At 51.3% G+C, this 27,190-nt stretch overlaps 7 protein-coding genes across 7 annotated transcripts; 4 read left to right on the top strand and 3 right to left on the bottom strand.

Moving 5' to 3' along the window:
• Positions 1–186: 186 nt before the first annotated feature.
• Positions 187–2,012, bottom strand: BO95DRAFT_352346 (fungal specific transcription factor domain-containing protein; the record flags this gene model as incomplete). Its single annotated transcript, XM_025582127.1, has 2 exons — positions 187–1,313; positions 1,367–2,012. Coding segments are annotated over 2 exons (1,773 nt in total), but the record flags the coding sequence as incomplete, so codon positions are not given.
• Positions 2,013–3,281: 1,269 nt separating this feature from the next.
• On the top strand, positions 3,282–5,970 carry BO95DRAFT_438615 (transcription initiation factor IIA large subunit). The gene is made up of 4 exons (XM_025585555.1): positions 3,282–3,689; positions 3,844–3,945; positions 4,361–5,421; positions 5,472–5,970. Exons 1-4 carry the CDS (start codon positions 3,672–3,674, stop codon positions 5,509–5,511), a joined length of 1,221 nt encoding a protein of 406 aa, XP_025446779.1. The 5' UTR covers positions 3,282–3,671; the 3' UTR covers positions 5,512–5,970.
• Positions 5,538–6,085, top strand: BO95DRAFT_196104 (uncharacterized protein). The gene has a single exon (XM_025580993.1). It carries the CDS (start codon positions 5,651–5,653, stop codon positions 5,993–5,995), a length of 345 nt encoding a protein of 114 aa, XP_025446778.1. The 5' UTR covers positions 5,538–5,650; the 3' UTR covers positions 5,996–6,085.
• Positions 6,086–7,420: 1,335 nt separating this feature from the next.
• Positions 7,421–9,675, bottom strand: BO95DRAFT_352540 (zinc-coordinating transcription factor SFP1; the record flags this gene model as incomplete). The annotated part of the gene is made up of 3 exons (XM_025582141.1): positions 7,421–7,735; positions 7,799–8,855; positions 8,999–9,675. The coding sequence occupies 3 exons, from the start codon at positions 9,673–9,675 to the stop codon at positions 7,421–7,423; spliced, it is 2,049 nt and encodes a 682-aa protein (XP_025446777.1).
• A 5,899-nt stretch (positions 9,676–15,574) lies between these two features.
• dus3 (tRNA dihydrouridine synthase DUS3) lies at positions 15,575–17,886 on the top strand (the record flags this gene model as incomplete). Its single annotated transcript, XM_025582137.1, has 3 exons — positions 15,575–15,747; positions 15,814–17,733; positions 17,802–17,886. The coding sequence occupies 3 exons, from the start codon at positions 15,575–15,577 to the stop codon at positions 17,884–17,886; spliced, it is 2,178 nt and encodes a 725-aa protein (XP_025446776.1).
• Positions 17,887–18,395: 509 nt separating this feature from the next.
• Positions 18,396–19,318, top strand: BO95DRAFT_449596 (putative BAP31 domain protein; the record flags this gene model as incomplete). The annotated part of the gene is made up of 4 exons (XM_025587957.1): positions 18,396–18,416; positions 18,570–18,704; positions 18,770–18,870; positions 18,937–19,318. 4 exons carry the CDS (start codon positions 18,396–18,398, stop codon positions 19,316–19,318), a joined length of 639 nt encoding a protein of 212 aa, XP_025446775.1.
• An 839-nt stretch (positions 19,319–20,157) lies between these two features.
• mdm12 (ERMES complex subunit MDM12) lies at positions 20,158–22,245 on the bottom strand. Its single transcript, XM_025580991.1, has one exon. It carries the CDS (start codon positions 21,924–21,926, stop codon positions 20,610–20,612), a length of 1,317 nt encoding a protein of 438 aa, XP_025446774.1. The 5' UTR covers positions 21,927–22,245; the 3' UTR covers positions 20,158–20,609.
• Positions 22,246–27,190: the final 4,945 nt, after the last annotated feature.

Below are 27,190 nucleotides of genomic sequence, written 5' to 3'. Positions count from 1 at the left end.
CATAAGACCTGAGGTTCATCAAATGGAGTCGATGTACTACATGTGCTACCTAGTAGGTAGTGGCCAACACCTGATCCCCAATAGATTGGAAACGTATAACCATTTCCTAGGTCCTCGCACCTGCCCCCGCCATACTCAACACCGAAGGCTACGAGTACTGCGTCATGTAAGATAGCCCTACTCGTCTCAGAATCCTGTATCGATAGCCAAGTCCCAGTCGTTCAACAAGAGATCCCATTGTATATCATCAATCTCTGGCGCTGCAGCGAACAGATCAGACCACAACTGACCCCAGCTTTCCTCGCCAGCGGGTTGAGTAGAAGTGGCGTCCCACGCCATGTGATTGTTCCCCGCAGTGGGAGCATTATCGGAAAAGTGGAGTTGCTGCACATCTGCTTCAGCAGCGCTTACCCTCCAAGTGGCCTCTCCTTGTGAGAATCGACTAGGAGATGTACTGAATGCACCTCCTTGAGACGTCGGCAAAGCATGAGACGTCGCATCCGGATTGGCTCTCGGGGGCTGTTGTTGCTCCTTTTGCGTGCTCTGGAGAATCGACATTAGGGTCTGAGTATTCCTTCGAATCGCCCCGGTTAGGCTCGTTGACAAGCGCTGCGATTGCTCTAGCATCTTGCAGGCTATTAAAACGTCCTGCTTCCTGCGGTCCGCACCGGGACTGCCCGGGTTCATTGACACGTCCGAGGCTAGAACCATTGCGGCGAAAAATACATGTTGCATGACCATCCAATAATTAGTGGGCTTCATGCCGACGGTAGAGCTGGCTTCGTCCATTGTGCGGCGGAGATCAAGGATCCGCTGAGCGAAGTGGAGACACGCCTGGCGAGAATACGCAAATCGAGGGTTTACTGAGGCTTCACGATGATATGGACGGTGGAGGCGGCAGATGCGGGTGTAGATGCCTAAGTGGCCGACAATGCGCTGCCAGGCGAGGTATGGTCGCTCCGTGATGATCTCACGGCTCTGCTGGACATGTTCCGGGTCCAGCCGAAGGAAATTCGGCATGGAATCGAGGACATTGTGCAGTTTGCGGTCTAGATCAAGGACTATATCGTACTCGGGTAGATCGTTTTCTCCGAGGAACATAGAGGAGAAGGCGTCAACAATCTGCCGGCAGATCTCGGCAAACTGAACACGCAAGATGAAGACGGACATGGATGTTGGGGTGGTAAGGGGCAACCCGCAGTCTGGCTCACTGGTCGCTAGGGACTCGTCATCAACATTACTTGGAAGATTAACCCTCATGTGTTTTGGGTGTAGTAGGTATGAGCCCTCTTGTGGCCCTTGAGAAAGTGATACTATCCTGTACAACTGTTAGTGCCAACAGGTTTGAGTATGAGCCATGATAGACTTGACCAGTCGGATGACACAATATGCCACCATATCCGTCTCTGGACCTCGATCTCAACGATTTCGTACCCTGTGCGCTTCCTCTCTTCCTGACCTTTTGGAGAGTCCAGACGATGAATCTGCATTGACCGTGCCATGAAGATTGCGCGCATACGGAGAGCCTGCATCTTATCGGAGAATCCGTCTGCGTGTGTCAGAACGTGACATAGGGTCGTTATGGCGAGAAGAGCCACAGTTGACGGGACTACGGGTCGCGAAGGATAATCTAGCATAGTCATAGCAAGGCGCGTGAAAGTGGCGAAGGCAATCCTAGCCTCTTTCTCTGTTGCTTTGAGACTTTCTAGGAGCTCGGATGTCACAACAAGGGTGCTGCCGGCATATATGCTCAAGAGCAGAATGACCACAGTAAAGTTCGGTTCCTTGCCCTCAGATATATCCCGGTAGGTCTCCTCCATCAAAACCCGCACAGACGGTATATGGAGAACACCAAGAGTCGGTTGAATAGCTCGTACGAATTGGTCGAAAAGTTGTCGTGCTTGCTCCACCGGGGGAAGACATTCAAAGATGCGCCTCGGGTCTTGCATGCAGTCGTCGAATTCGACAATCTGTTCTCGTACTGCTGAAGAAGACAGCTTGGCGAAAGGAGTGCCACCTCCACCTCTTCCATGCTGTATCCAACGACATTTCAGCTAGCTGTGTGGGCTGTGGAGTATCTGATGACCTGTACATACATTATCGGCCCTAAAGCCAGAGGTTCTGGAGCCTAGGTCGATTGGAGCTGGTCTCTGTTTATGTGCCGGAGTAAGTACGGAAGACAATGATGCGCCTTGATCACTCACATTCGTTTCATGTGTGGTCGAACCTTTGCCAAAGACCGCCTCTTCTAGCTTACGTATTCGATCCACTAGGCCAAAGGATCCATCGTTGTTGGGGTAGAGGCTTGGTGCGGTATCGCCTTCTGTTTGGGATACAGATACCGGCGAGATCACGGGGCCAGCAGGTGAATTGCTAGCTGTACCATGTCTTGCTGAGTAAGTCGGAAGATCTTGAGGATCTGGTCCGGAGTCAAACTGGCAGTAGACCTTGCGTAGCTTGCAGTTGTTGCAAGGGTGTTTGCGATCACATCGCCATTTCTTTTGACGACAATTCTGGCATGATAGCCGTGGCTGTGGAGTCAATCGCTGCACCATAGTATGGGGCACAGCATCATGTTTTCGTTTCATGGTAGACATCTTGTAAATAGTCCCGTTGCCGTATCATACATATCAAGTATAGCGTGTCCCTGCCAGGGAATCTGAGACTGGAAGCATTGCGCTAAAGATCAAGACTTAGTAGATGGAGAGTGGAGAGGGACGAGAGAGCTGTCCCAATACGGCTCGCGGCTCCGCAACCCGCGGCGGTTCCTCTACCTTGCCAGATACGGGAAAGCCCCCCGCGGAGCAGTTTACACGAGTACCTTAATATTAGAAGGCTAGGTACAGTACTAAGGTAGCTTGCGTGAGTTCTATACGGAGAAGAGACTGCCTCCTCTTTGGCCAGACTTACCTTACCTTAGTTCTCCGTAGGTACCTAGTCCAATAGTTATCTAGAGGCTAGCTAGGCATTTCCTCGGCATTAATTCATCAATTAGGATGAGAAGAACCCTGTAGAAAGAGATTGCCAGAATGAGTGGTTTTGATATACAACGAAGTTACCTAAGGTATGCTAGAAGTTATCTACATATGTATTATTCTTAGTGTCTCTTAAGAAAAAACAGTTGCTTGAAAAGAATGCAGTGGCGATGATTGCTAAGAAACGGTAACTTATCTTAAGGACTCCCCCGGATAACCCTTGACGGGACTAGCGGAGTGGTGACTAAGCAAGCGGGAAGAGAGGCGGATTTCGCCCGGGGAGAGCGACTTTCACCTCAACCACATCCCTCTGGCACATTGACCTTTCTTGTCACCGCCTGGCCCTTGACTCAAGCTCCTACTCCATCTTTGCTTTTCTACCTTTTTACTGGTTCTGACAAGGCAAACGATACTCTCACAAGATAGGACAACCTCGGTGAGGACGTGTTACTGTAGCGGGCGTTGGAGTTACGACTGTCGCATGAGCCCTTGGCAAACTACCAACGACGCCTGCGACTGCGACGCTTCACCTCAGATAAGCCGACTCTCTCACCCACGCCTTACCGTCGTGATATTCTAGAATCCCACTTCTCGTGTTCCACCGTCTCTTTAGCAATTCTTCATTCTCTTCCTACTCCTTCTCCGTTTCACCTAAACCCAGACAAGGATCCTCTGCGAGGTCCTGCCCCGGCGACCATGTCAAACCAGCAGGTGGTGAGTATCCATCCGATCTATCCCTACCTGGATTGTGAGCTTTGTCGAGTATGGTGGCTATGCTTGCATGCCATTGAATAGTCTCACGACCTCCACACTTTCACAAAGATATATTCCTTTCCTTTGAAGGTCGTTGGCTGATACCTGCCAACAGGGCACGGTGTTCGATCGTGTCATCCAGGAGGTTTGCGATGGCTCTCAGGTGGACTTTGAAGAAAGTGGAGTGGATCAACAGACGCTTCTAGATTTGCGCAAAGTGAGTGATAATTCCAGTTTATGATTTCTCTTTGGATGAACAGCACGGGAAACGGGGATGGATTGCTCAGTGTCAGAAGGGGGGGGGTGTTAAGTGTGATGAGGTTCCCAAGCGGGGCCCGAGAGGAGGTGCGGGAAAGGGCAGTGGATGCGCGGCTGGGGGGAACTGCTGGCTTTTGAGTCTCTTTTTATACCGCGCCGCTTTTACCCGCCCGTCGCTCTAGTCTGCCAAGCCCACCTTCACCTTCTACTTACTCCCTCTCCCTCCTCATTCCTTCCCTCTTACCCCGAATCTCCCCTCACCACCCTTCTTTAATTCTTACTGCGCTGTCCTTGCTGGGAGTCTGTCTCGGTCAAACCCTTCATTATTTCTGGATATCATTTTATTCGCAATCCACTGACATTTTCTATCGCAGAGCTGGCAGAAGAAGCTATCTTCATTGGGCGTCGCTCATTTCCCTTGGGATCCCCCACCACCGCAACAAGCCCCTCCCAGCCAAAACCAGCAACAAATACTCCCTCCCACTGCCACCGTCCCTTCCAACGCTCCTCGTCCTGCTCCGTCTCCTCATCCACCACAGCAACATGTTCCTCCTCCGCAACAACCCATTCCTCAGTCCATGCCCACCACGGCTCCCCCCATGCAAGCTCCGGCCCCGGTAGGTGCCCCGCCTCGCCCCATGGGCCACCTGCCGCCGATTAAGACGGAGCCTGGGGTCAACAATCAGCCGGGGATGATGCCCGTGAACAACAACGGCAACATGATGATGCCACCCAGTGGATCAGCCCCCCAGTCTGCTCAACAACGGGCCGCCGACATGCTCCGTCAGCGCTATGGAGACGCAGCTGCCACTTCGGTTAGTCAGCTGCAAGCCCAGTCGCAGGCAGCGATGGGCATGCCAGGTCAGCCACGCCCACCAAACATGCAGCATTTGCCGAATGGCCAGGCGCCCCAGATCAAGCAGGAGCCTGGCTACCCACCTGCCCCTCGTCCTTCCTTGGGGAACGCTCAAACCGATGGTGCTGGAGATGCACTCTCTGAGTGGAAGGCAGAGGTCGCTCGACGGCGTGAAGCCGCGCAACGTCAGAACGGAGAGGGCGACCGTCTCTTGCGGGAGCACCTGAAACAGCGCATGCTCCAGTTGGAGGGTGGAGGCCTTATGCTACCTTTGGAAGAGCGACAAACATCTTCAGCACGTGGCCTTTCGCTTAATTCAGTAGATGGAACTGGAGCGCAACCTTCGGCTGTTCCCAAAGCCCAGTTCGATGGTCCAGGTGGTGATGATGAAAGAGACGAAGATGACGAAGATGCCATTAATTCTGATCTCGATGACCCGGATGATCTTGTTGCTGACGAGCACGACGGCGACGAGTCTATGGGTCAAGTCATGCTTTGCACCTACGACAAGGTACAAAGGGTGAAGAACAAGTGGAAGTGTACCCTGAAGGACGGCATCCTGACCACTGGAGGCAAAGAGTGAGTGATCGGTCTCATCTGGAGGGTTGATCTCGGCTAACTAGTTTTAGATATGTCTTCCACAAAGGCCAAGGCGAATTCGAATGGTAGGCCCAAGTTACGAATCAGATCGCCAAGCTCAAGAACATGTCCTGCTCATGCGTCTCCTGTTTCTTTTTCCTAATTCCCCGGTGCTTCGCCTATTTCTCCTGCCATCTTTGATGTAGAAAACCAGTTATGACACCAATTTATGATGAAGAATCAGCCCATTCCACGCGTTCGGGGAGTTGGTCAGTCCAAAGTGACCTTTCCCATGACATACGTAACAACCTTACTACATACTACTCTACTACTGGAAGGGATGGATGGATTCCCTCCATCTCGGGTGTCAATTCTTCTTAGTTTCTTTCTTTCCTTCGTTCCACTTTGGATGTATCGTGGCGCTTGTTCAGGTGGACGGCAGTCTCTTTGCTCTTTTCGTTTCACTTCTTCCCCCTTTCTTGCTTCCATGCTTGTTTCTCATCGGGATCATGTACTAGATTACCTCAAGTCGAATGAATATGACGTTCCTATCTCGTATGTGTATCTTTTTTAATGAATTGCTGCGCAGCGGTGCCCCAACGTAGTAACCCCACCAAAGATCTAAGTAATTAACCAGAAGGCCGGGCTTACGACTGCGTGCATGCCGCCAAAAGTGGCCACGGCCAACGTCTATCCAACTTGTTGTGTGTGATTCCCTCGGATGTACAGCCCTGAGCCCCGTAAGAGGTACATGCAGTTCATAAAGAGACAGGCAAGTCGGATATCTTTTTCTTCTGGTGGCGGTGGTGGTGATGGCAACTATTAGTTGGTGAGTGCTGAGATGCTGACCGCTGGCTGCTGACTCGCGCGGAGCGTAACTACTTAGCGATACTGCTCAGTAATCTACTCAAGTGGCTGGGAAACCCTAGCAACATGCTGCTCTTGCAAAAGCAGCAGTAGACCGTACAGCCCTTAGTAGGTAGTTGTAGCAAGCATTTCATCAATGTGACTATTGAATAGTTCTGAGTGGTTCGCTGGGGGTGGTGGCCGAAGGTGGCGGGGGGGGAGGTTGCGTCTATGGATTCGCCTAGGTTAGCCTTCTTCCTTGCTTTTCCTTCTCGGATGTCTCGATGATGTATCGAGGAATGTTTACAAGTTGGAGGGGTGGGAAAGAGTGCCTAGAAGGAAAATAGACCTCTCATACAGGTTCATTTAAACGACTCCTACTACAGCCAACTTATCTCTGTCCCCTTACTCGACTGTTGTGTCTCTCCTCTAGAACGAGAAGTCCGGTCTCTGGTATCATCTTTTCATTGTATTGGGGATAAAAGACGGAGAAGGTTTATATAAGAATGGAATTTTGTCTTGCCAGTTCTTTCTCAATTATAGTATAACCCAGAAGAATGGACCGCATAACGATATAAGCAACAAGGGGAATGTAGCGTGGATCTGAACGAAAAAGGGAGAAAGCAAAAAAAAGAAGAGGAGATAAATAAGAAACAACAAAAGTTCTGCATGTTTTTCTTTTGGACCCCAAGCAATCAAAAAAAAAAGCAGACCCATTGAAAAGAAGCAACACAAACTCCAAACAGCAATACAATCAAGACCGAGAAGGAAAACATTTCATACCGATTCACAAACCGGCTGACAAGAGTCATTGGGATAAGAAGGGGGAGAGAGATAATTCTTTCCAGGAATGTCTTTCAAAAGGAAGGGAAATATTTTGAGACTGATCTAAGACTAGATCAAAGCACGGTCGTCTCCCAAACCGCGGCTGACTTATTGACAGACGTGAGACGTTTCATACCATTAACTCCAAGCCACCATACCGGTCATTAAATCGTATTTTCCGCGCGCGACGACGGCCATAAAACAAAATCCGTCGAGTCGAAATTAATGGGGGAATAATGAGATTTCAAAAGAGAACACGTCGCTATCTTCGTATTGCTTTTTTGCTTTTTGGTTGTTGAGCGGGACTGAAGGCAGCGCAGCTATCGTCTTAGAGCAAGCCCTCCTCACCGATGCCAGGTAGGCCAGCCCCAGCAACGTTGATATTTTGCCCCTGCATGACACCCCCGCCGAACGCCAGATTACGACCTGCAGCAAGCTGGAAGTCAGGGTTGCAAGGCGGGGAATGCGATTTGTGATACTTCAAGCCATTGAGGTTCTTGTAGCGCTTGCCACAAACCTCACAGCGATAGGGCTTCTCTTTCTCCATGCCAAGGGTACCGGGGTAAGGGGCCGAGGTCTCAGGATTGACGATTGAGAAGGTTCCATCCGCATTGTCATGTAACTGCTGGTTGTTGTGGCCGTGCTGAGGAGAGTCAAGTTAGCCTACGAGCCTGAAAAGAATGAGTATAGATGAGAAAAGACATACTGCTTTGTGGTATTTCAGGCCGTTCTGATTCTTGTATGCCTTCTCACAGCCAATAACAGGACATCGGAAAGGCTTGGGCTCCTCATTAGGCAGAAGAGCGGTAGTATCAGGCACACCTGCCAGCAGTTGCTGCTCACGGATCCGCCGAGCAATCTCGCTATTCGGACCGTACTGAGCACCGCTGAGCTTAAAATGAGCATTGGGAGTGTTGAGACCACCAGTAGGGCTAAATAGCCGCTTAGCTGGCTCGTCAATGCACAGATCGACCATGTCGCTGTTACCAGTGAACCGGCCAAATTGCGGTTGACCTTGCATCATAGGGTTCTGCATATTCAAATCGCCAAAGCCACCAATCATACTCTCGTCGAGTTCAGCCGGCGTGCCGGGAGCGGAAGAATCGGGGGTTGTTCGGAACTGCGAGTTCTGAAGCGGGTTTGCCATCAAAGTAGGTGTATTGACAGACGAAACGGTAGGGTTGTTCTGCAGCGAAAGGGGTCGTCCGGAAGCGACAGGCGTTCCAGGCTGTGAGCCCTTGAAGCCCTGGTGACCGGGAAGCATGGACAGGTTCAGATGCGGGACTCTTTGGTTGCCATTTCCGAATCCTCCTTGGCCTCCATCGCGCACCTGAGGGGAGAACAGTTGTGAGGCGGCATCACTTCCGTCGCCGATTGTATCGTCCAGCTCCATATCATCGATTGTGTCCAGATCGGAATGCTGCGGAATTTGTGGCGTCTGGTTCAATTTTCGCTGCATATCCATGGTTCGATCCGGTTGTAGCCCGCGAGCTTGGTTGGGAATCTGTTGGTTTTGCTGTTGCGCCATCACGGCCGCAGCCATAGCTGCTCTGCCATCACCTTGACTGGGGCGATGGCCTTGGTGGGGTGATTTGGTGGCATGGGCTTCTTCATAATGCTGTAATAGATCGTGGAGTGTCGGGAGTGTCACCCCGCAGCAGGAGAAATCGCGCATGAAGTTCGCTTCCAGTTTCGGCAAGTATGAAGAAGAATGGAACGAGGGCGACTGAAAAGTGAACGGAGACGTGCCGGTCATAATAATACTAGGTCATCGAGCGTCAGCATCGCAGTCATCAGAAGTTGCTTGTTAAGCCCGAATTTCACCCGGTGTTCGGGCGCAAGCAAAGGGATATATGATATCAGCCTGATTGAGGGGGTTACGGAAAAAAAATAAGGTGGCACGCACTCATCACGAATCCAGCTTCCGACAGACACTCCACCCCAACTCATTCCACCAACTAAGCTTCCTGCTAATGACTCCCGCCGGGGGTTATCACGATTAGATCCAGACATTGAAATCGGTTTCGTTCCGTTGCCCCATTGTGCGGTAGCTGCTCCGATCGAGTCCTTGCGAGGAGGGGGGGCCTTGAAGACGCTGAGTCCGACGCCATTCGCATGGGAGAAGCTAGGTGTTCGGTCTACATTGTTCGCTCGTTGTAAAGCTGAGGTGAGGTTCGAAGCCTGCTGTCCCGGAGGGGAGACAGAGCTCTGGCGGGTGGCGATATCGATGGGAGCGGCACCGGTCATGGTGGTGGTGGTGGTGGGCGTTGTGGTGAATGTGGTCGGAGGAGGTGATGAAGGGAAAAGAGGAAAGTCGAGGTCTTGGTGGAAAGGAGGGTGCAATTTTCGAGCGTCAAAATACGGTGAATGAACGTCGCTGAAGTCGAAGTCGAGGGAGTCTTCAGCCCACGGCAGATCCGAGACCTTTTCCTTATCCGGTCTGCGCAGCGATGGGCCAAACCCGAGGGGAGTGGTAACGGGGGTGGAATCCCGAGTAGAGGCGCGATCGTGATCCCCAACAACGGAGGGAGAGTGATGAAGAGAGGGAAGAGGACTATGCGTCGCTTCGGACGAACCGAGCATGAAGAAGAAGAAGTTGATGGAAGAAGGATGATGGTTTAGACTAGAAAGACGGTTTTGGGCGGGTTCACAGAAAGAGTCCAAGACAAGAAGAGCAGCGGTTTCCACTCTTTCCCCCTCGGATGTTGGCCCGCTTTGGCTGCGGAACAGTGACGGATTCGGGAAAGGTGGCGGGACGTAACAATCACTCGGCAGTAAGTAAGTAATTATTATTGCAGTGGGAGGAGTAGTTTCGAAGTGGAGTATGGATTGCCCGCCGGTTCAGGGCAAGCAAATACAATAGTAGATAGAAGTAAAAAGAACGAAGCTGGGAAGGGAGAAAAGGGAGATAAGTTAGATAGTAAGTTAATAATAAGAAGTAGCACAACCTGCAGCACCAGAGACCTAAGGGAAGAGAGAGGGGAAAGGGAGAAAGACAGAGACGGAGAGTGAGCGAGAGACAGTCAGTTACTTAGTAGGTAAAAAGAAAGATGAGACAGCAAGGTGAATCAACTGCAGGCCAAGGAGTTTGGCAACTGGCGGCCAAAGGGGTGGGAGCTCGTTTCTAGTGGTAAGATACATACATTACAGGTGAATTACCGCATACCGTAACGGTGACTCGACCTCTCGGGATGATTCATACACTCATACACTCATAGAGGACTAACTTCATTTGCCCCCGATCCGCCCATCAGTCATCACTCATCACTCATCAGCCCTTCCCATAGTTAGTTACTGCAGGTGCTGAACCCATTCCTTTCCCCGCCGGTCCGCCCATGAAACACTCTCTCACTTGAAACTGGAAGACTGACAGGGCAGAAGCATTAGTCAGGGAACCCGCTGGGTGCCACCGCCGCGTTCATTAGTACGTAGTCCCTTCGTTGCCCATGTTCGAAATAGTGATCGACCCATCGGACGAAGTTCTGTGGAGAGCCAGCTGAGCGAAATCACTGAAACAAAAGAAAAAAAAAATTGTTGAATCTAATAGCTTTAAGATCCATCTGAGCAAACCACCAACAGCGTTCGTACTTTTCATAGTTTAGGGAAGTGTAGGAACCTACCTAATGCTACTAGACTACCTAACCTACGAGTGGGACCGTTAGCAGGCAATAAAATTGACACCGCTTGCAGTTTAGTGGCCGCGCTAGCGCTTCTTCGAAAAGTCGATGATGCTGATGACGGCGCTGGACTGGTGGAAAGCTGCCGCGACTGCTGCAGGAGATCCAGAGGGGCGTCACCCTTGTAACGCAATCGTATTGAACGCTATCCCCACAGTGAATCCCGGTGGTATTACCACGTCTATACACAGACAGGCGGTCCATCGCCCTGTGCTCCGTAGCCGCCAAGGAGCATTGATGATGATTGATTGATTGACTGCTTGATTGCTGCTGCTGTTATTGTTGGTCGCCAACTGCGTTGTCCTTGCAACACACAGACACAACAATATACTGGACTAGACATATACACACGCACATACCCACCACACGCTTCCATCCCAGCTTGAACAATTACTTAACTCCTAGAGGTGGTCAGGCAGGATGATTCCTCGGACAGAGGGTAGATCCGGATCGAAGGACAAATCATCCCATGGGTCGTTCTCACATGTCTTCCTTCTTTCGCTGCTCCGCCTGAGCTTTACTTCCACTGGGCAAATACTTGTTCTTCTATCACCACTGCATCCCCAAGACTTATTGGCTAGCACTCCTCCTTTACGCTAGAACAATTTACTCCATCGAGAGATTGTCTCAGAATGGATCTGGCGGTGTCAGAAGTCCCCGAGAAGGAGTCATTCCCCTCTTCCTCCTCCCCCTCTCGCCAATCTGATGGTCTCGACATCTCCCGACTCGGGGTTGGTCATCGACCAACTACTTCCCCACAAGGCCCTGAAATTCAGCGTTTGGTCATTTTGCTTGTCTCGGAGGCACTCCAGGGGTTCATGTACCGAGAGACGAATTTGACTCGTAGTGTCAACCCCAACCTAGCTCCCATATCCTTGGTGTCAGCTATACACGTACAGCGTATAAAGCGGTCTGTCGGGATATCTCCAGGACAGTATGCGCTACGTCGGGCATTGATTGCACTCACACCCACCTTCACCCGCTGAGATCTACTCTACTGTGTACAGTTACTTCCACTTACATTATAGCGGTAATGCGGCCGAGATGACGATAAGCATCAAGCACGGCCGCGTTATCGCCCCCCTCTCTGATCATCAGCATTGGCCAACCCTGTACTCGATGACATCAATGTAGCCTCACTTTCTGCCTACTACGGAGCACTAGCTACAACCACGGAGAATTAGCAGAATCAGCGGTCTGTACGCCCGTCCGCATTCTCACTCTCATTCTCATTATTCTAAGCGTCCAACTCTCCAGCCGAGTGGAGCGGTGGCCGGTCGCTGTACAGACCACTACTGCTAGCGTTAGGGCGCCAATTGCCCTGCTTGCCGGGCCTTCATCAGATCCGATCATGTGCTGGGAACTCGGAAGGCAGAGGACTCATTATACTCGAGTGTGAGCAGTAGATATGATGTCTTTATTGGTCTGCCAAGGAGTTCTGTATGCAATGCTCGCGGTTAATTGCAGGAGGTTCTGGAGACGCATGGGACTAATGTCGTACTCAGGACATGACCTATTCATGAATACCAAGCCCGACGTAATGGTTGCGGTTCTGGTCATTACAGATCAATTGCCTTACCGCGCATCATCTCCACAGGATACATAAGGCCTCACTTGCAGCTTCCAAGTAAGCTCTTTTTGACGCAGAAAAGTGCTTCCAGCCACCTGCATGTCCTCCGGATCCCGACTAGGCCATCCCGGGAGTATTGTACTGTACTCCACCTCCATGTGCCTCGAGTCCGTGTTGTTGCTATGGGACACCGCGGGTAAATACAGCGAACACTTGCTACGCCCCAGGTTGACCCTTCAGCCGAAGTCTCTCATATGCCGGATCTTTTACCTAGACCGTCAGACTAGATCATGATACGTACCTCAATTTACGTTGTAGCAAACGAGGTAATCTACCCCCTTTTCCCCGAGCGCCGATCCCTGCGCAAGCCAGATAGACGAAAGTATAATTCGTCTACCCCAGCCGTCCTCTCAACATCTCCAAAGATCATGCGATCAGGTGAACGATCAGGGGACTTGAGTCGGATTCTTGGCTTTGGCGCTAGAAAGATCATGGAAGCATCCCTGCTAGCGGTAAATTCCACCGCTCTACGTTAGTCTATAGGTAGGTCAAGTATAGTACAGTACACACTGGGCAGCTCGACTGACCTATCTCTTGGTGATGGCTTTTCAACCTCTCTCGCCCGAGATTATCATGCCTGATGGAACGGCCACATCTATCATGATGCCAGCTTTCGCGAAAGGAATTCCTTGGAGCGAGCATCAGCCGCTTCAGCCAAAGTCTCAAAAACCACACAATCGATCAACGACGGTAGATCATGATACCGTAGTTCAGATGCTATGGCAATTAAACAGGAACCTCAGCAATGATACAGACCAAATAACGATCCTGCGGGCGGGTGTTGTCTATGCCATGTGGTAGTATGAACCATCGACCTCCGCCCCAGCAACCTACCACCGCAACCCAATAAGAGGAAGCTGCATGCGGCGGAAAGCATCCTCCTCTCTTCCATTCTTCATTCATTCTTCATATATACTTACCCAGTACTATGTACAATCTAAGTACTGCTCCCCATCTTATCCACTGAATGGCTGGAAGTCAACCCCGACCTGGCCCGCATCTCTGCGCCCATAGCCAATAATTCAAGCCCTGCAGTTGCCCCTGGCTAAAGAAGTACCGGTATGTAGCCAACTGTATCATGCACGGGGAAAGGCTCATGTGGACAGATCAGATCGCCGGGTTCGCTGAGACACGTACTCCAGATTCTCGCACTAAAAAAAGGGTACTTTTGGCAAGCCAGATCTACTCGTACTACACAGCATACCTTCATGTACTCCATGTACTGTATACCCTGAGTCCTTGGGAATTAGCCGACGCAGGCACGCTTCGTTCTCACTATTGCAAGGTATGCACATCTTGACTGATCAACTATTCCTCGCCAAGAGAGTAAAGGACAACTAACTAGATTCTCATGGCCGGAAATTAGCGGCAACGAACTCTCATTATTGGGATGTTCCCTCGCGGGGTTGTGATTGTGGACTTTTGCCACTTCACATCTTCACATTCCGTGAGCCTAATCATGTGCCTGTAGTTCGATGTTCTCGTCTGTCTGTCTGATCGGAGGGAATCTGATGTCTATGTGAGAGATATTGCGCTTTGTCGATTTCCCATATGGGTAGCGGCTTGAATGGTGACCTTTTACCTTCCATTTTCCCGTGTCCTTAATCTCTAACATCTGATACCGGTACTCCGGATGCAAAGATCCTGACAGAACACATTAGACAGTCGATCTGTCATTCCGATATCTCCAAATAAGACGATCCAGTGCGCATCTTAATTCGCCTTCCCCCCCCCCCCCCCCTTTGGCTTTGCGCATGGTACAGACCGCGGAGTAGAATACCATACTTTCGCAGCTCGGCTAAGCGACCATCGACCCTATAATTGAGTTCTTCTAGAAAACAACCCGAAAATGTGACAAGCGAATCGTAGGTTTGAGCTCGGTGGATCCCCCCTTCGCCAAGCGGAACCGTGTATTTTTTTTTTCCCCTCCTTCCCATCCTTCTACTCCGCTGGTGGGCTTTAACGACCTCGGTGCGAGGAAAGAACAGTTGTGTCAGAATAAACCGAATTTGTGTACTAGGAACTACGTAGATGTGGCCTAAGCTGAGCCGGGCCGAGTTGAGCTGGAGATATGCTCGCCGCCCAACTGAGTCGATCAGGGTCGAATCTCGGACAAGTTCAGTAGTTCGCTCGGCATGTGCAATGCGTTCGAGAAATGGAGAGATCGGATTCATCGGAGGTAGTGATCTTGCTGCAAGATCTAGACTGCTTCTAGATTAGTTTGTCATGCTAATACTCGTAAGTCTATGACTAGATAGGTACCTTGCTTTAGTGTGTCCTTTTCTGTCTTCGTGCAGATGTTGTATCATCGGGGCAAATGCATATGATGTCGATCTTTGTGAGCTTTGGATGTTCGGTGATAGATCATGACTGAAGCGGAGGGTGAAAATGTACCATCAGAACAGATACATGTAGCAACATCATGCTGGGCTGAGTGTTTCGCCGTATCTTTTCTACATCGCAATACACTTGTAGAATGAGTTGAGGCTCTTGGACCTGATGTTCTCGGTGGCGACTTTTTGATTCCCAGCGGTTCGCTACACAAGCTTGGCTCAATGCAGCATAGACAAAAGTCAGGAAACTCCCCGATCGTCTATGTTTGAGACGTGGCAAGCATTTGGTTGACATTATGCAGCGCTTCGAGAACTCTGACAATTTAGTCCGTCTATACTATGGCTCTTAGCAGTACGGAGTACTTCGAGGCTGAAGACACAGCTGTGCCGCTTATGCGTATTGCTGCCAGTGCTCAGCTGGCTGAAATCGCAGCTGTGCGCTTGCGCTCTCGCGCTTGAGCTGAGGCCATAATAGCATGCTAGCTACAATTCCACGCCACAAGCGCTTCTTACTCCTTCTATCTAATGCACATGTACATACATATGTATCTAGTAGTATCATCGTGCGTCTTTTTCTTTGTCTTTCTTTTTTTTTTGCCTCACGTGCCTGGTCAGATATACTATTTGGGTCGAGCCAATAGGAACAACGACACGCGATGCAAACACTGCAAAGTGGGCTCTTCAATTTTTCTGCCCGCAGTATGGAGATTTTCCCCGGCCGCCTTTGGAAGCGGCTGCGCTCGAGACGGAGTTCAACACCCCCAGAATTCCAGGCACGGATCTTTTTTTTGTGTCCACTGTTAATTATCCCCCTCACTTTGTGCAGAATTTACCCAGCTATCATGGACCCCGCGTCTATTCAGGAGCATGTGCACTCGCACGATGCTGCCGACAGCACTCAGGAGCCTCCCTCCAAGAAGGTCAAGCTAGACGATGCGCCGAGTACCAATGCACTTGCACCTGCAGCTGCTGAGGCCGACCCGCGGCTCAAGGGTGTCGCTCCGATCAAGGCTGAGTATGCGACCCGCCGCAATTTTTTTTCGAGCCGATTCACCCAACGGTCACTGATCTTCAAATTCAGGTACCTTTTGCCGCGATCCGATAAGAGCCAGCCCACCGCCGAGCAAGAGAATCAGGACGATGCCGCCGAGGCCGCCCACCACGATGGCCGCAACAGCAACAACAACACCGAGATGAAGGCCCACCAGTACCAGCAGAAGAAGAACAAGAAGAAGACCGGCCAGAACACTAACCGGACCTTTGGCCGGTCGGAGGATGCAAAGGGTCTCTGCCCGAGCCGCATGTTCCAGCCCGAGTTCTCTCCCGCCGAGTGCAGCTTCGGCGAGAAATGTCGATTCGAGCACGACCTGCGCATCTACCTCAAAGAGCATAAGCGGGAGGATCTGAACACCATGAATGGCGTTTGTCCGGTATGGGATACTCATGGAAAGTGCTTCTCCGGCTGGAAGTGTCGGTTCGTGGGCTCGCACTCTGAGGAGCGGGAGACTGAGGACGGGAGAAAAGAGCTGGTTCTGATCGAAGATGAAGAGCGCAAGAACAAGGTGCAGCGGCTGGTCTCCCAGGCTTCGGAAGAAGGCGTGTTGAATATCGCCGCCATGGACGATAAGCTTGCGCTGGCCCGGAAGAAGAAGCATCTCCCCAAGGCAGAGGCGTATTCGAATTGGTTGGAAAAGACGAACAGGGCCATCGAGAAGGATCTCCACAAGCGCGATCGGGTTGGGACCACCGAGGTGGAGGATGGTACCAAGGAAGAGCAGGAGGACAACCGCGCCGCCTACGTTGAGCCTCCTTTGCTTCCGTCTGAGAAGCGCAGGCTCTATTTTGGTCCCGAGACCCCGGCCTTGGCTCCCTTGACGACACAGGGTAACATGCCCTTTCGCAGACTCTGTGTGGAGCTTGGCGCGCAGCTTACTTATTCGGAGATGGCCATGAGTCTGCCATTGATCCAGGGGCAGAAGTCAGAGTGGGCTCTGATGAAGGCGCACGAGTCGGAAATTGCTCCCCCGACGGTTTTTCCTGGGTCGGAAATTGTGCAGGACTACGACAACTCGAAGGATATGAAGTTTGGTGCTCAGATTGCGGCTAACAAGCCCTGGCAAGCTTTCAAGGCCACAGAGGCCCTGTCGCAAATGACCCCTCACCTACGTCTCATTGATCTGAACTGCGGCTGCCCTATCGACCTTGTCTTCCGTGAAGGTGCTGGCTCTGCTCTTCTCGAGCATCCGTCCAAGCTCGAGAAGATCATTCGTGGCATGAACACCGTTTCCGGCGAAATTCCCGTCACCGTCAAGATCCGTATGGGTACCAAAGACAACTCTCCCAATGCTTTGAAGTTGACCGAACGCCTTCTGCTTGGAGGCTACGAGTCTCATCTATTTGGCGGCGGCGGTGCGGGAGCGGCCGCTATCACTCTTCACGGGCGGAGCCGACAGCAGCGGTACACCAAATCGGCCAATTGGGAGTATATCTCCGAGTGCGCCGCTCTTATCAAGCGACTGAATGAGAAGCAGGACGAACTTGCCGACACCATCCGGGAGCCCGATGCTCGCACGCAGCCCAACGGTGGGAAAGTCTGGTTCCTCGGCAATGGTGACTGCTACTCTCACATTGACTACGATGAGCATATTAACAATGCGGGCGTCGACACTGTCATGATTGGCCGCGGGGCTCTAATCAAGCCTTGGCTCTATGAGGAGATCCAGGCTGGCCAATACCTTGACAAGTCCTCAAGCGAGCGTCTTACATACATCGAGAAGTTCGCCAAGTATGGTCTCGAGACTTGGGGATCCGATGAGCATGGTGTTGGCACGACTAGACGCTTCTTGCTGGAATGGCTGAGCTTTGCCCGGCGATACGTGCCTCTCGGTCTGCTCGAATATCTCCCACCCCAGATCAACGACAGACCTCCGGCTTTCCGGGGCAGAGATGACATGGAGACCTTGATGGCGAGTACCAACTACAAGGATTGGATCAAGATCACGTAAGTACATCCATTGCTGGCTGTCAGGTTCGTGGTAACCTTAAAATGATTCTAACCTATCACTATAGGGAAATGTTCCTCGGTCCTGCACACAAGGACTTCAAGTTCGAGCCGAAGCACAAGTCCAATTCATATGACGAAGCGGAGGGTTAGATCTCATGTAGCGCCTAGACCAAGCTTGAACAAATGTGAACACCTTGTACATACTGCCACTGGCATATCCAGACTTAGCCGGTTTCAAACCTTAGGGGTAAACTTGGGGGTTATTTTAGGCCAGCTATGACGCACTTGGACCGGCCCTATCCAGCAAACGGGGCTGGTCACGTGCCGCGCCTCAGCTCCGGGCGGTGATGACGTCTGTCCCTCACCAGAAACTGCAAAAAGACCACCTCATCCCCCGTACACACAACAGACAATCTTCCTCTTCTTCACAAGCATCGGTCAATTGGTGACTATATCAGGGGTCTTTATCCCGGCTATCTGTGGACTTATTTGTCTTTGAAAATTCTACGGTATCAAGTCGCTCCGACAGCTTTTGTTTATCCTGCCTTGCTACCCATCGCACCCTCACCCCTCAATCTCAATCAAGCTTGAACGAAGCGTCAGGCACAACATCTAACCACAATCAGTATCAGCGCAACTGTTTCATCAACCTATACAAAATGACTCTCTACTATAGTCTTGTAAGTGTTGTTGCCCAGATTGTCCTCCCCGTGGACATTTTATGAGCTCGGGATAATGCTGCAGCCTGCAGCCCCTTGGCCATCGGCGCGCGGCGCTCCTCCCAGACTCCAAGACCGGCTTTTCCACGATGAATGCTTACTGGATGTATATAGGTCTTCTGCCTTTTGGTGTTCGAGATGGCGGTCTTCATGGGCCTCATCATTCCTCTTCCGTTCACCGTTAAGAGGAAGCTCTTTGCCTTCATCTCAGAAAGTCCTATAGTGGCCAAATTACAATATGGGCTGAAGGTAAGTGTGCCCTGGCCCTTACACCATGCTCAGTAGCGAGCGATTTAAGCTAAGACTAAACTTAGATCACATTCATCTTCATCCTCATCCTCTTCATTGACAGCGTCAACCGCGTCTATCGGGTGCAGTTAGAGTTAGCTTCTTTCAAGGAGGGCGGTCCTATGGGGTATGTATCAGGCTCAAGCCTCTTCGTCGGCTCACAGCAGACGAGCTAACACCCTTATTTAACCAGAGCCGCCGCCCTTGGCACAGACCGTATGGAAGTCCAGGCCCGCAAGTTCTACTCGCAGCGCAACATGTACCTGTGCGGCTTCACTCTCTTCCTGTCTCTCATCCTCAACCGCACCTACACCATGATCCTTGAGGTTCTTCGCCTGGAGGACCGCGTCAAGCTTCTGGAGGGTGACAAGCGCGCTGGTGGCAAGGACTCCGCTCGTCTCGCGCAGGCCGGCGATGTCGGCGAGATCGGCCGTCTCAAGCAGGAGCTCGAGGCTAAGGATCGTGACATCGAGACTTTGAAGAAGCAGTGCGAGGGTCTCACGGCTGAGTACCATAAGCTGGGTGACCAGGTCTCCGCTGGCAACAAGGATGTCGCTCCCAAGAAGGATCTGTAAGCGAAGGACAAGGCGCAATCGCAACGTGCAACAGTCCCAATGCTTTCTTGCCGATGAGTGTATTGCAAATTTGCTGGAAGATTGGAGGTCAAAATCAGGGAGATGGGAGATAAGTGGGGATAGATGAGGGGCAGGATGGGAAACACAAGCAGTTAGGAAGCGCTTTGCTCTGCGAGACGTCTTGATACTCATCCTTTGCATCTCTGGTGGGGGCCTTGCCTGATTACGTTTTCTTCGATTTCGACATTTAGGAGATTCAAACTGTGAAAGCTGAGCGAAGTGGCATTTTATCTTTTTCGAAGGTCTGTCATCATTGTTCCTGGCTGAGTGGTCAGTCGTGCGCATCGTGTGCCGAAGCAAAGGAGGTCCCCATGAGTGTAGGGGCATAGTATGATTTTGTTGTTATAATTACAATGAGGTTGGGGAGGATTTGAAGGTTATTTTCTCTGGAACCAGTTTTTCCCACGCGTAAGTCTCAGAAAGGACCAAACTCAAATTATTGGCGGTAGCGCGTGTCCTACGTGCTACCTAGTACCACATGAGAACGAGTTCAATGACAATGGTTGATTTAGATGGGAAAGTAGCGCTTGGCCTGCATTGACCATCCTCTGTTCCTTCAAGGCTCTGCAACTGCCCTAGAGATGTGGTCCTTGCGTGCCATTTCGCCCCCAAAATCTCAGTGAATATCATGTTGTCAGCAGACCAGGCCCAAGAATATTTATTTCTCTCATACCACTACGGATCTTTCTCTCTAGTATTATGTACTTGCCTATCAAGTGGGGAAAGGTAATCGTTGCCGCGTTCGCGCAAGGTGAAATGAATGCCTAATCTATGGGGTATATATGATCCATTTGTATCAGACAAGGACACGCCATAACGGGATGTTTCTCACTTCAATTACTGGAAGCTTCCGCTGTAGAGCAACCGATGTTGCCTGGGGAGATCGAAGCCTGAGGTGTTAGAGTGGCCCATCGCTGCAGCAGTGCGCTTTCTCTAATAGACTCACTCAAACCCCAACATGCAAAAGAGAAAATCAAACGCGTCGTGGCTGAAAACAATCAGACAAGCAGTCGAAGGACAGTAGGGGCCTATTCGTTGCCTTTCTTCTGAATGAATTGTCTATCCTTGGGAGTTCCTTATTCACAAGCTATCGCTAGTGCAGTGTTGCATCTGCGTTGCCCTCTGCGTGTGCCGAGACCCAGCTCGGTGGACAGCAGAGCGACATTTCAAACCACTCACTGCTGTTGTGTTAATTCGTGTGAAAACTGGGAGCATCTGAGCTCATTCATACTCATACTAAGAAAGTCCAGAAACTCGGATAGACAAACTCCTCCTCGAAAATTCGTCGCACTTGCGCCAGAACAAACCGCTCGACCTTGCCAACGTTCTTCAGGACCTGCTTTCCATCCTCCTTGCGGCCAATTTCACTTTCCACCCGGATTTCCTCCAGTAATCCTCCATGACGTTTGGTTTGCTCAGCCCGTGGTTTGTCTTCCTGCCCTCCTGCGGCATCTTGCTGATCGGATCCGATCAACGCGTCGGCATCCTCGGGGGATAGGAAACAAAAATGCACCCGCTTGCGGATGTGTGCGATTACCGCGACGCCATCGAAGGTTATGCCAGTAACATTCAATTTCAGGGGCAAGCCCACGAAACTAGGCATAGGATAGTCCAGAAGGATCTCCGCAGTCAGCGACAGGCGCACGTCCCCTCCATATTTGACATGGCACAGAACCTGCAAATCTTCGGGCCGGCGTTCTCGCAGTCGAGGCAGCCGAAGAGGTTCCGCCGATGCGGAGTCGCCAAGGTGTCCGTTCTCCTGTGTGCGTGCCATGTGGCTGCTACTACCTCCTGCTGCTGCTCCTGCTTCTCCACCGCCGTTGCTAGAACCACCCGGGTGCGAGGGGAGCGTGCTTGATGTCGATGGGCGTGAGGTTGGATTGCTGCTGTCTAGGTCGGCTTCGGGATGTTGCGAATGCACTGCATCGAAGGGTGAGGATGACAGGGGCCCTCTGCTCCTTGCGCCCATGCTGCTCGGATCATTCCAGCTGTTTGCGAACGGGTTTCCGCCGGCAACCGCAGCCAGAGGCGTCTGTGTTCCTGATAGGCCACCCAAAGACATCAGGTGATAGCCCAGTGTTGACGTTCCTCCGGGAATACCAGGAGTGCCGGCGCGAGGAAGGAAGTGCGGGTTGAGATGGTCACCGAGAGCTATCGGGGAACGCAGAGCGGATGGCTGAAACCGCTCATCGAATGGGTTGCGAAGCGGTTGATGCATGGCGTTTTCATCTCGGAACGGCGGCTCGCTGAGCTCTGAGCCGGTGCGATGCCACTGAGTGCCATGTCCGGAGACAAGCTCCTCAGACACGTCGGAAGCCTCATCGTCTTCATCCTCTTCATAGAAATCGGCGAAGGGTTCACAGAAGTCCTTGATCTCGAGCTCCGGTGGGATGGTTCCGAAGTCAAACGAATGGACCTGAACGGATCGGATAAATCGCGGAAGAGCTACCTGCTGGAACTTGTCATGGATGAAGGAGCGAATGCGCTCAGCCAGAGCCTCGCCGTCCGGACCCGAGGTCGCTGTGCCCCAGTCAACTTCAATGGACATCACATGTGCGGAAAGCGGTCTCTATACAAGGAAAGAGATGCAGAGCAGGTACGACGGCAAGGGCGGACTAGGCTGATGAGATGAGATGGTTCAAGGTTGGAAGTGCGGCGACTAGTTAGTACGGGGTACGTAAGTTAACTTACTCAGTACGAGTAAGTCGGAAGAGTCAAGCCGATCGATGATCGGGAGGGAAATCGTTCGGCAGTTTCTCGGCGGTCCGGTGGCTATCACGTGTTCTGAGGGCAATGTGACCGACCGCCTTCCATCAACATCATCAACGACAATTCATCCTATGCTCTCAATCAATTTCAGCAATGCCTCATTCTAGAGACTCTCGGCATCACCCTGCTACTGGGTCTATTTGACTATGCCACGTTGAGGAAGAGAACCACCAGCAGAGGTCATGACCCCTAGGTTAACCGGCACAGACGGTGGGCACACCGCTTTGGGTTTAACTGTCCCAGCAATCTGGTTCTCCCTTCTCCTAGGCCGAAGGACTGGTCCTGCGGCGCTGTTCCGGTCATTACCCAAGCAGTGCGCATTGGCTGGCACATTCTGGTGGACCAGGATGCTACCATGGTCCAACTCTGCGACACGGCCGCCCTGAGGCCACAAGGTCGGACTCTTATCACATCTCCCCACCACCCTAAGCAAACTCGGACCCAACAATGGCGCATCTCGATCATGCCTACTATTGGCTCTTTTTGGAGCTTCTTGAATGCCCAGGATGAGGTACGGACGACCAGGATGGTGCACTGTGCAGTGGTGCGGCACAAGTGAAAAGACAAGCATGCCTATCCACAGCTTAGATTAATCGCAAGGGTTATTCGTCCTGGGACTCAAACAGGGATCAACAGCCGGTTGATTTCTCCCTCGTGGCGCCAATCTCTGTGCCGGAATCTCTCCGCATTATTTTCCGACGTGATGGCCTACCAAGACGCCGCAATTTGAGCGCCCGCAAGGGCGCCTCGTAACGCTGCATTTCTCCATCGGGAGGCTCGTTATTGTACCCAGCACAGTGAGTGAGGGCCTGCCAGCCAAGTCGCAGATCTGAAGCAGTACCCTTTGAATCATGTCTCAGAGATCTTGAGTCCAGAGAAGCTACCATTGCCTTTATGACGCCAAGGTCGATCGTTGGGCAGCGCGCAGACAGTCAGTCCTAACCTAGCGCATGCCAGACCCAGACTACTATTGTCCGCTCCCTTCTCTATTTGTCATTACTTCTAGGCGCGGTGATTGCCCGCCTGCCTGCGCGTGGTAGGTGCCACGGACAGTTCCGCGAGAATGCTGGCACCACTTATTCCTCTTGTTCGCCGCTGCCTGCAAGGTTTACAAGTCGGCAACACCTTAGGTACTTGGTATCAAAGTCATCACCTGGGTCTGTGCCCCAGTCTCTTTCGGTGATTTGCCGGTAGCGCCATCAGGTGATTAGTGGCGTATGCGGTGCTAATGCAGCTCTCTCGACGGACCCTTGCACTCCAACGTCAAGGCTTTGGCTTTGGGGGTCCGCAGGGGGAACGGACGACCGACCATGAGCCTGCATACATCCGCACACACAACACCCACGAATAATGCCACGGCCGGTCCCTACTTTTCCATGTATGAAGGGTTTCTACAACAACCCGCCGTCAATTCACAGAAACGCCAGTACCAGGAAATGGTAACGTGTCACGTCGGCAAATAGAATAGATAGTGCATTGGAATGTTCAACAGCAGCACCGCTAGCTGTAAGCCTCCAAGCTCCCAGCCTTGGGATCGGGACGCGTAGCTGCGGGAAACCCTCTATCCCATCTCGCGTGTTAGACTGAATGATAATTTAAATGATTCGATGACCCGGCGGGTCATCTCCCCTCCACCAAGCAAGCAAGCTACTACTTACATATAGTATTAAATAGTCACAGGGGTGATTTCGATCATATCCGCATACCTAGTGCTTGTGTTGGGTCGGACTCCACCTGTCCAGTGCGGCTCCAACACCCGGCCAACACCGAACGTGTGTGACTGCCGGTCGAACCATGGTTGAGACCAGACGGACAAAGGAGAGACACCCTGAGCAAGAGTGGATTCATCTGCCCACGGCGCTGGGACAGCCCGCTATCCATGGGAACGCACCACGGCTATTTCATCACACAACCTTCTCTTTTCCTCTTCCTCCCCTCTCTTCCCCTTGTTGCATAAAGGACAGGGAGGGCATGGAGAAACAACCTTGCCACAGTGACCACAATGCCTTTCAGAATCGTCAAAGGCAAAATCCATGATAATCACGAAAACTTGCGCCCTTCGCCTAGTTCTACGAATTGGACGCGATTGACAAGTAGCTGAGTGGGTTAGGCAATACGAGATCCGAGATCCGAGCTCGATCCGATGGTTCGTTTCTCTCTCTCCCTCCTCTCTCTCTCCCCATTTTTCCTCGGGCAGTGAGGATCCAGAAGTCAACGAGGTTGGTTTGTAGGGAGGATCCCGGAAATGATTTCCTCAAGACAGTAACAGTTTATAAATCAAAAGAGTGTATCATTTATGCTGATGCTGATGCTGATGCTGATGCTTGTGCTTGTGCTTGTGCTTGTCGTTTGACAAGACGTTGCTTCAGCCATAAGTGACTAGCTAAAATAGTCAACGACAGAGGAAGCTATGAAAGACGAAATCTGAAACCAGAATAGAAATATGAGGGGGGGAATTGTGTTGCAATGCAAAGCTGTAAAGCGAAGAGCTGACTGAGCGGCAAAGCAAATAATGGTTGTTCCTCTTCCTAAGGCCAGAAATGAAAGTGCAAGGATGCCGACAACAACAACAATGAGAAGAAGAAAACATGCTCATAAAACAGTGTGCGATCAAGATAAGAGTGCCTCCGAGATTGTGTAAACAGAAATGAGATCCAAGATCAAAAAACAAGGAGAGGGGATGAGTTAACCCCCCCCCTCCCCAATGGATCGACAAGAGGTACGCTACAGCCAAGAAAACATAGAAGCAAACGGCAGGAGAAAAAGCAAAGTAAGAAGTGTCAACAGTGTATATATATGCCACGATGAGAATGATGATGAATGCATAATGAGCGAACAACGATGACCTCCCAAACTGCGAAAAAGAGCATGAGAACAAAAGAACAAAAAAGCTAGTCAGCTATACCACCCCATTCCCGCCTTTTTGGACCGCCCTTTCTATCTCCTCGTGAGTCGAGGCTGAGTTTTTTTTTGGTGTGCTTTTTCTGGTCGGATTTTCACCTTTTTTTGAGGGTTTTCTCTGCTTTTATGTCGGTGTTGGGGTTGCGCCGATGGAAAAGACTCGATGGAGAGTAATCTGTCTCACTCGCCTTCTTCATGAGTGGCTCGAGCTTAGATGGAGAGTTGTTGACGGTCTCCAGGGTGTGCAATTGATTGCCTTCTTGCCCCCAATACGTTTGTCAATCTGCAGGATGGTGACAAAAAAACCGGTACCTAGCTCAGGCCAGGCTCCCTCCCTAAGCTTCCCTCGGCGTCTGCCTGCGCCACCCATGCAGTTAGTCTCAAAGTATGCTCTGTGTATCCACGGTTGGATCCGGTAGTCTTGGGTCTTGCGCAGGTGGATCTTCGGTAGTGGTAGTACTCACAATTGGGGTCCGGGTCTAAGGGCCACCATGCTCAGGGCAGTTGTAGCCCTCCCGGCGCCGGATCTGCGTTCGCACTCCGGTGCACGAGGTGCCTCGCTTTGCGCAGAAGACCACATCGCCTTCCGCAACGGTGCAGCCGCAGTCGAACTTGAGGTAATACTGGGAGCACATCTTGGATGATTGGGTCTTGAGGTTGGTGGTCTGGGTATGGGAATAGACGCAGATGGTGAGCGGAGAAGATGCAGTGACGAACAGCAGGCAAGATTGACTTGTGATAGTGGCAGAGGGCTCAAACGGGTTTCGAGATTGAGTGGAGAAGGAGGCTTAAGAGCTCAGAGGAAGTGCTGATTTGGGTCGCGGAGAGGAAAGCTGATGTTGCCGATGAAATTGAATCTCTGGCCGGGTTGTGCAGGGCCTTAAATAAAAAAAAAATCTCGCGGTCTGATGGACGCAGACTTCCAAAATCTCCAAGTGATAAAGAATGACTGCGGTCGACTGTGCCGCAACAAGCCTTTCTACGCCAACTGATCAAGATGGCCCAGCAACTGTGACTCAAGCTGCGAACTTTCAAAAGAAATCGAAGCTGAAATAATAATAACAATAATAATAATGATAAGAATAATAATTATAATAATTCCAATGACACTCTCAGTTGATCATGCGAGAGTGGGAAATTAAAATTGAAAACAATGAAAGAAATAAGAAATAGGAAAAAGAAACATGTCGAGACGCTAGAAGTGTGGTAGAAAAGAAGTAAGAAGAAGGTTAGTTAGCAAGGAACGAGAAACTAAACTACGCATGCATGTTCCTTTGCTTTTTTTCCCTTCTTCTCGCTTTTTCTTCTCTGTCTTGCTCGCATTTCCCTTTTCGTGTATTGTGTCTTTCAAGGTCTCACTTTGCCATTGAGTGACGCTCTTTCTGGATCAGATGAGAGTCTGTGCCGTAAACAGTTGGCGATTCGGTCTACATCACATCCGCAATCCACTCGTAGAGCGGGCCTGCAATTGATACTCTCCGGATTCTGCCAGTGACTACACCACCACTACCATACCCTCGATAATTGGCGGTTATGCAAATTATTCTTGAGTTAACAGCCACCTGAGGTCAGCCTGGGGGGCATCCTTTCCCCATTGAAGGAAACGAACGAATGTGACTAACAAAGGTCATGCATGAAGCCGGAAATCATTGGAAACCCTTGTCGTAGGGAATATTAAACTTCCGCAGCTGCATCGAGGGAAGTTGACATCATCTTCACAATTACGATACCCCTGCAGCAGGGAAGGTCGGTCACATATGCAGATAGAAGGCCAACCAGATCAACGATCAAATCAGCTTGCGTCAACGATCCAACAGTTCTGTATATGTATGGGGTCATGCCGCAACTCGGGCAGAGCTCGAAACGGAGCATCTGACGCACGTCATGCTGCAGGCTGGGGAGCCTGTCATCCACAAAGTGCGTTCAGCAACGCAGGTCACTGTCTATCATGTGTTCGGGAGGCCTGGGTAACTGGGGGAGAGGGGAAGCAAGGATGACATCGTAGAGCAAGCCAATATGATCGCACCGATATCAAGGTTCAGTAATCCCCCACCTGCCGGTCTTGGTGGACACTTGGACGGTGCTCGGCCGGAAGGCTGCGTGGTAATAGTTGATCGATGAGCCACCTGCTCCTGTCGGGGG

The sequence above is a fragment of the Aspergillus brunneoviolaceus genome, assembly GCF_003184695.1.
Source record: "Aspergillus brunneoviolaceus CBS 621.78 unplaced genomic scaffold BO95scaffold_5, whole genome shotgun sequence".
In the NCBI taxonomy this organism is placed as follows: Eukaryota; Fungi; Ascomycota; class Eurotiomycetes; order Eurotiales; family Aspergillaceae; genus Aspergillus; species Aspergillus brunneoviolaceus.
This window is presented reverse-complemented; position numbering and strand designations above follow the sequence as displayed.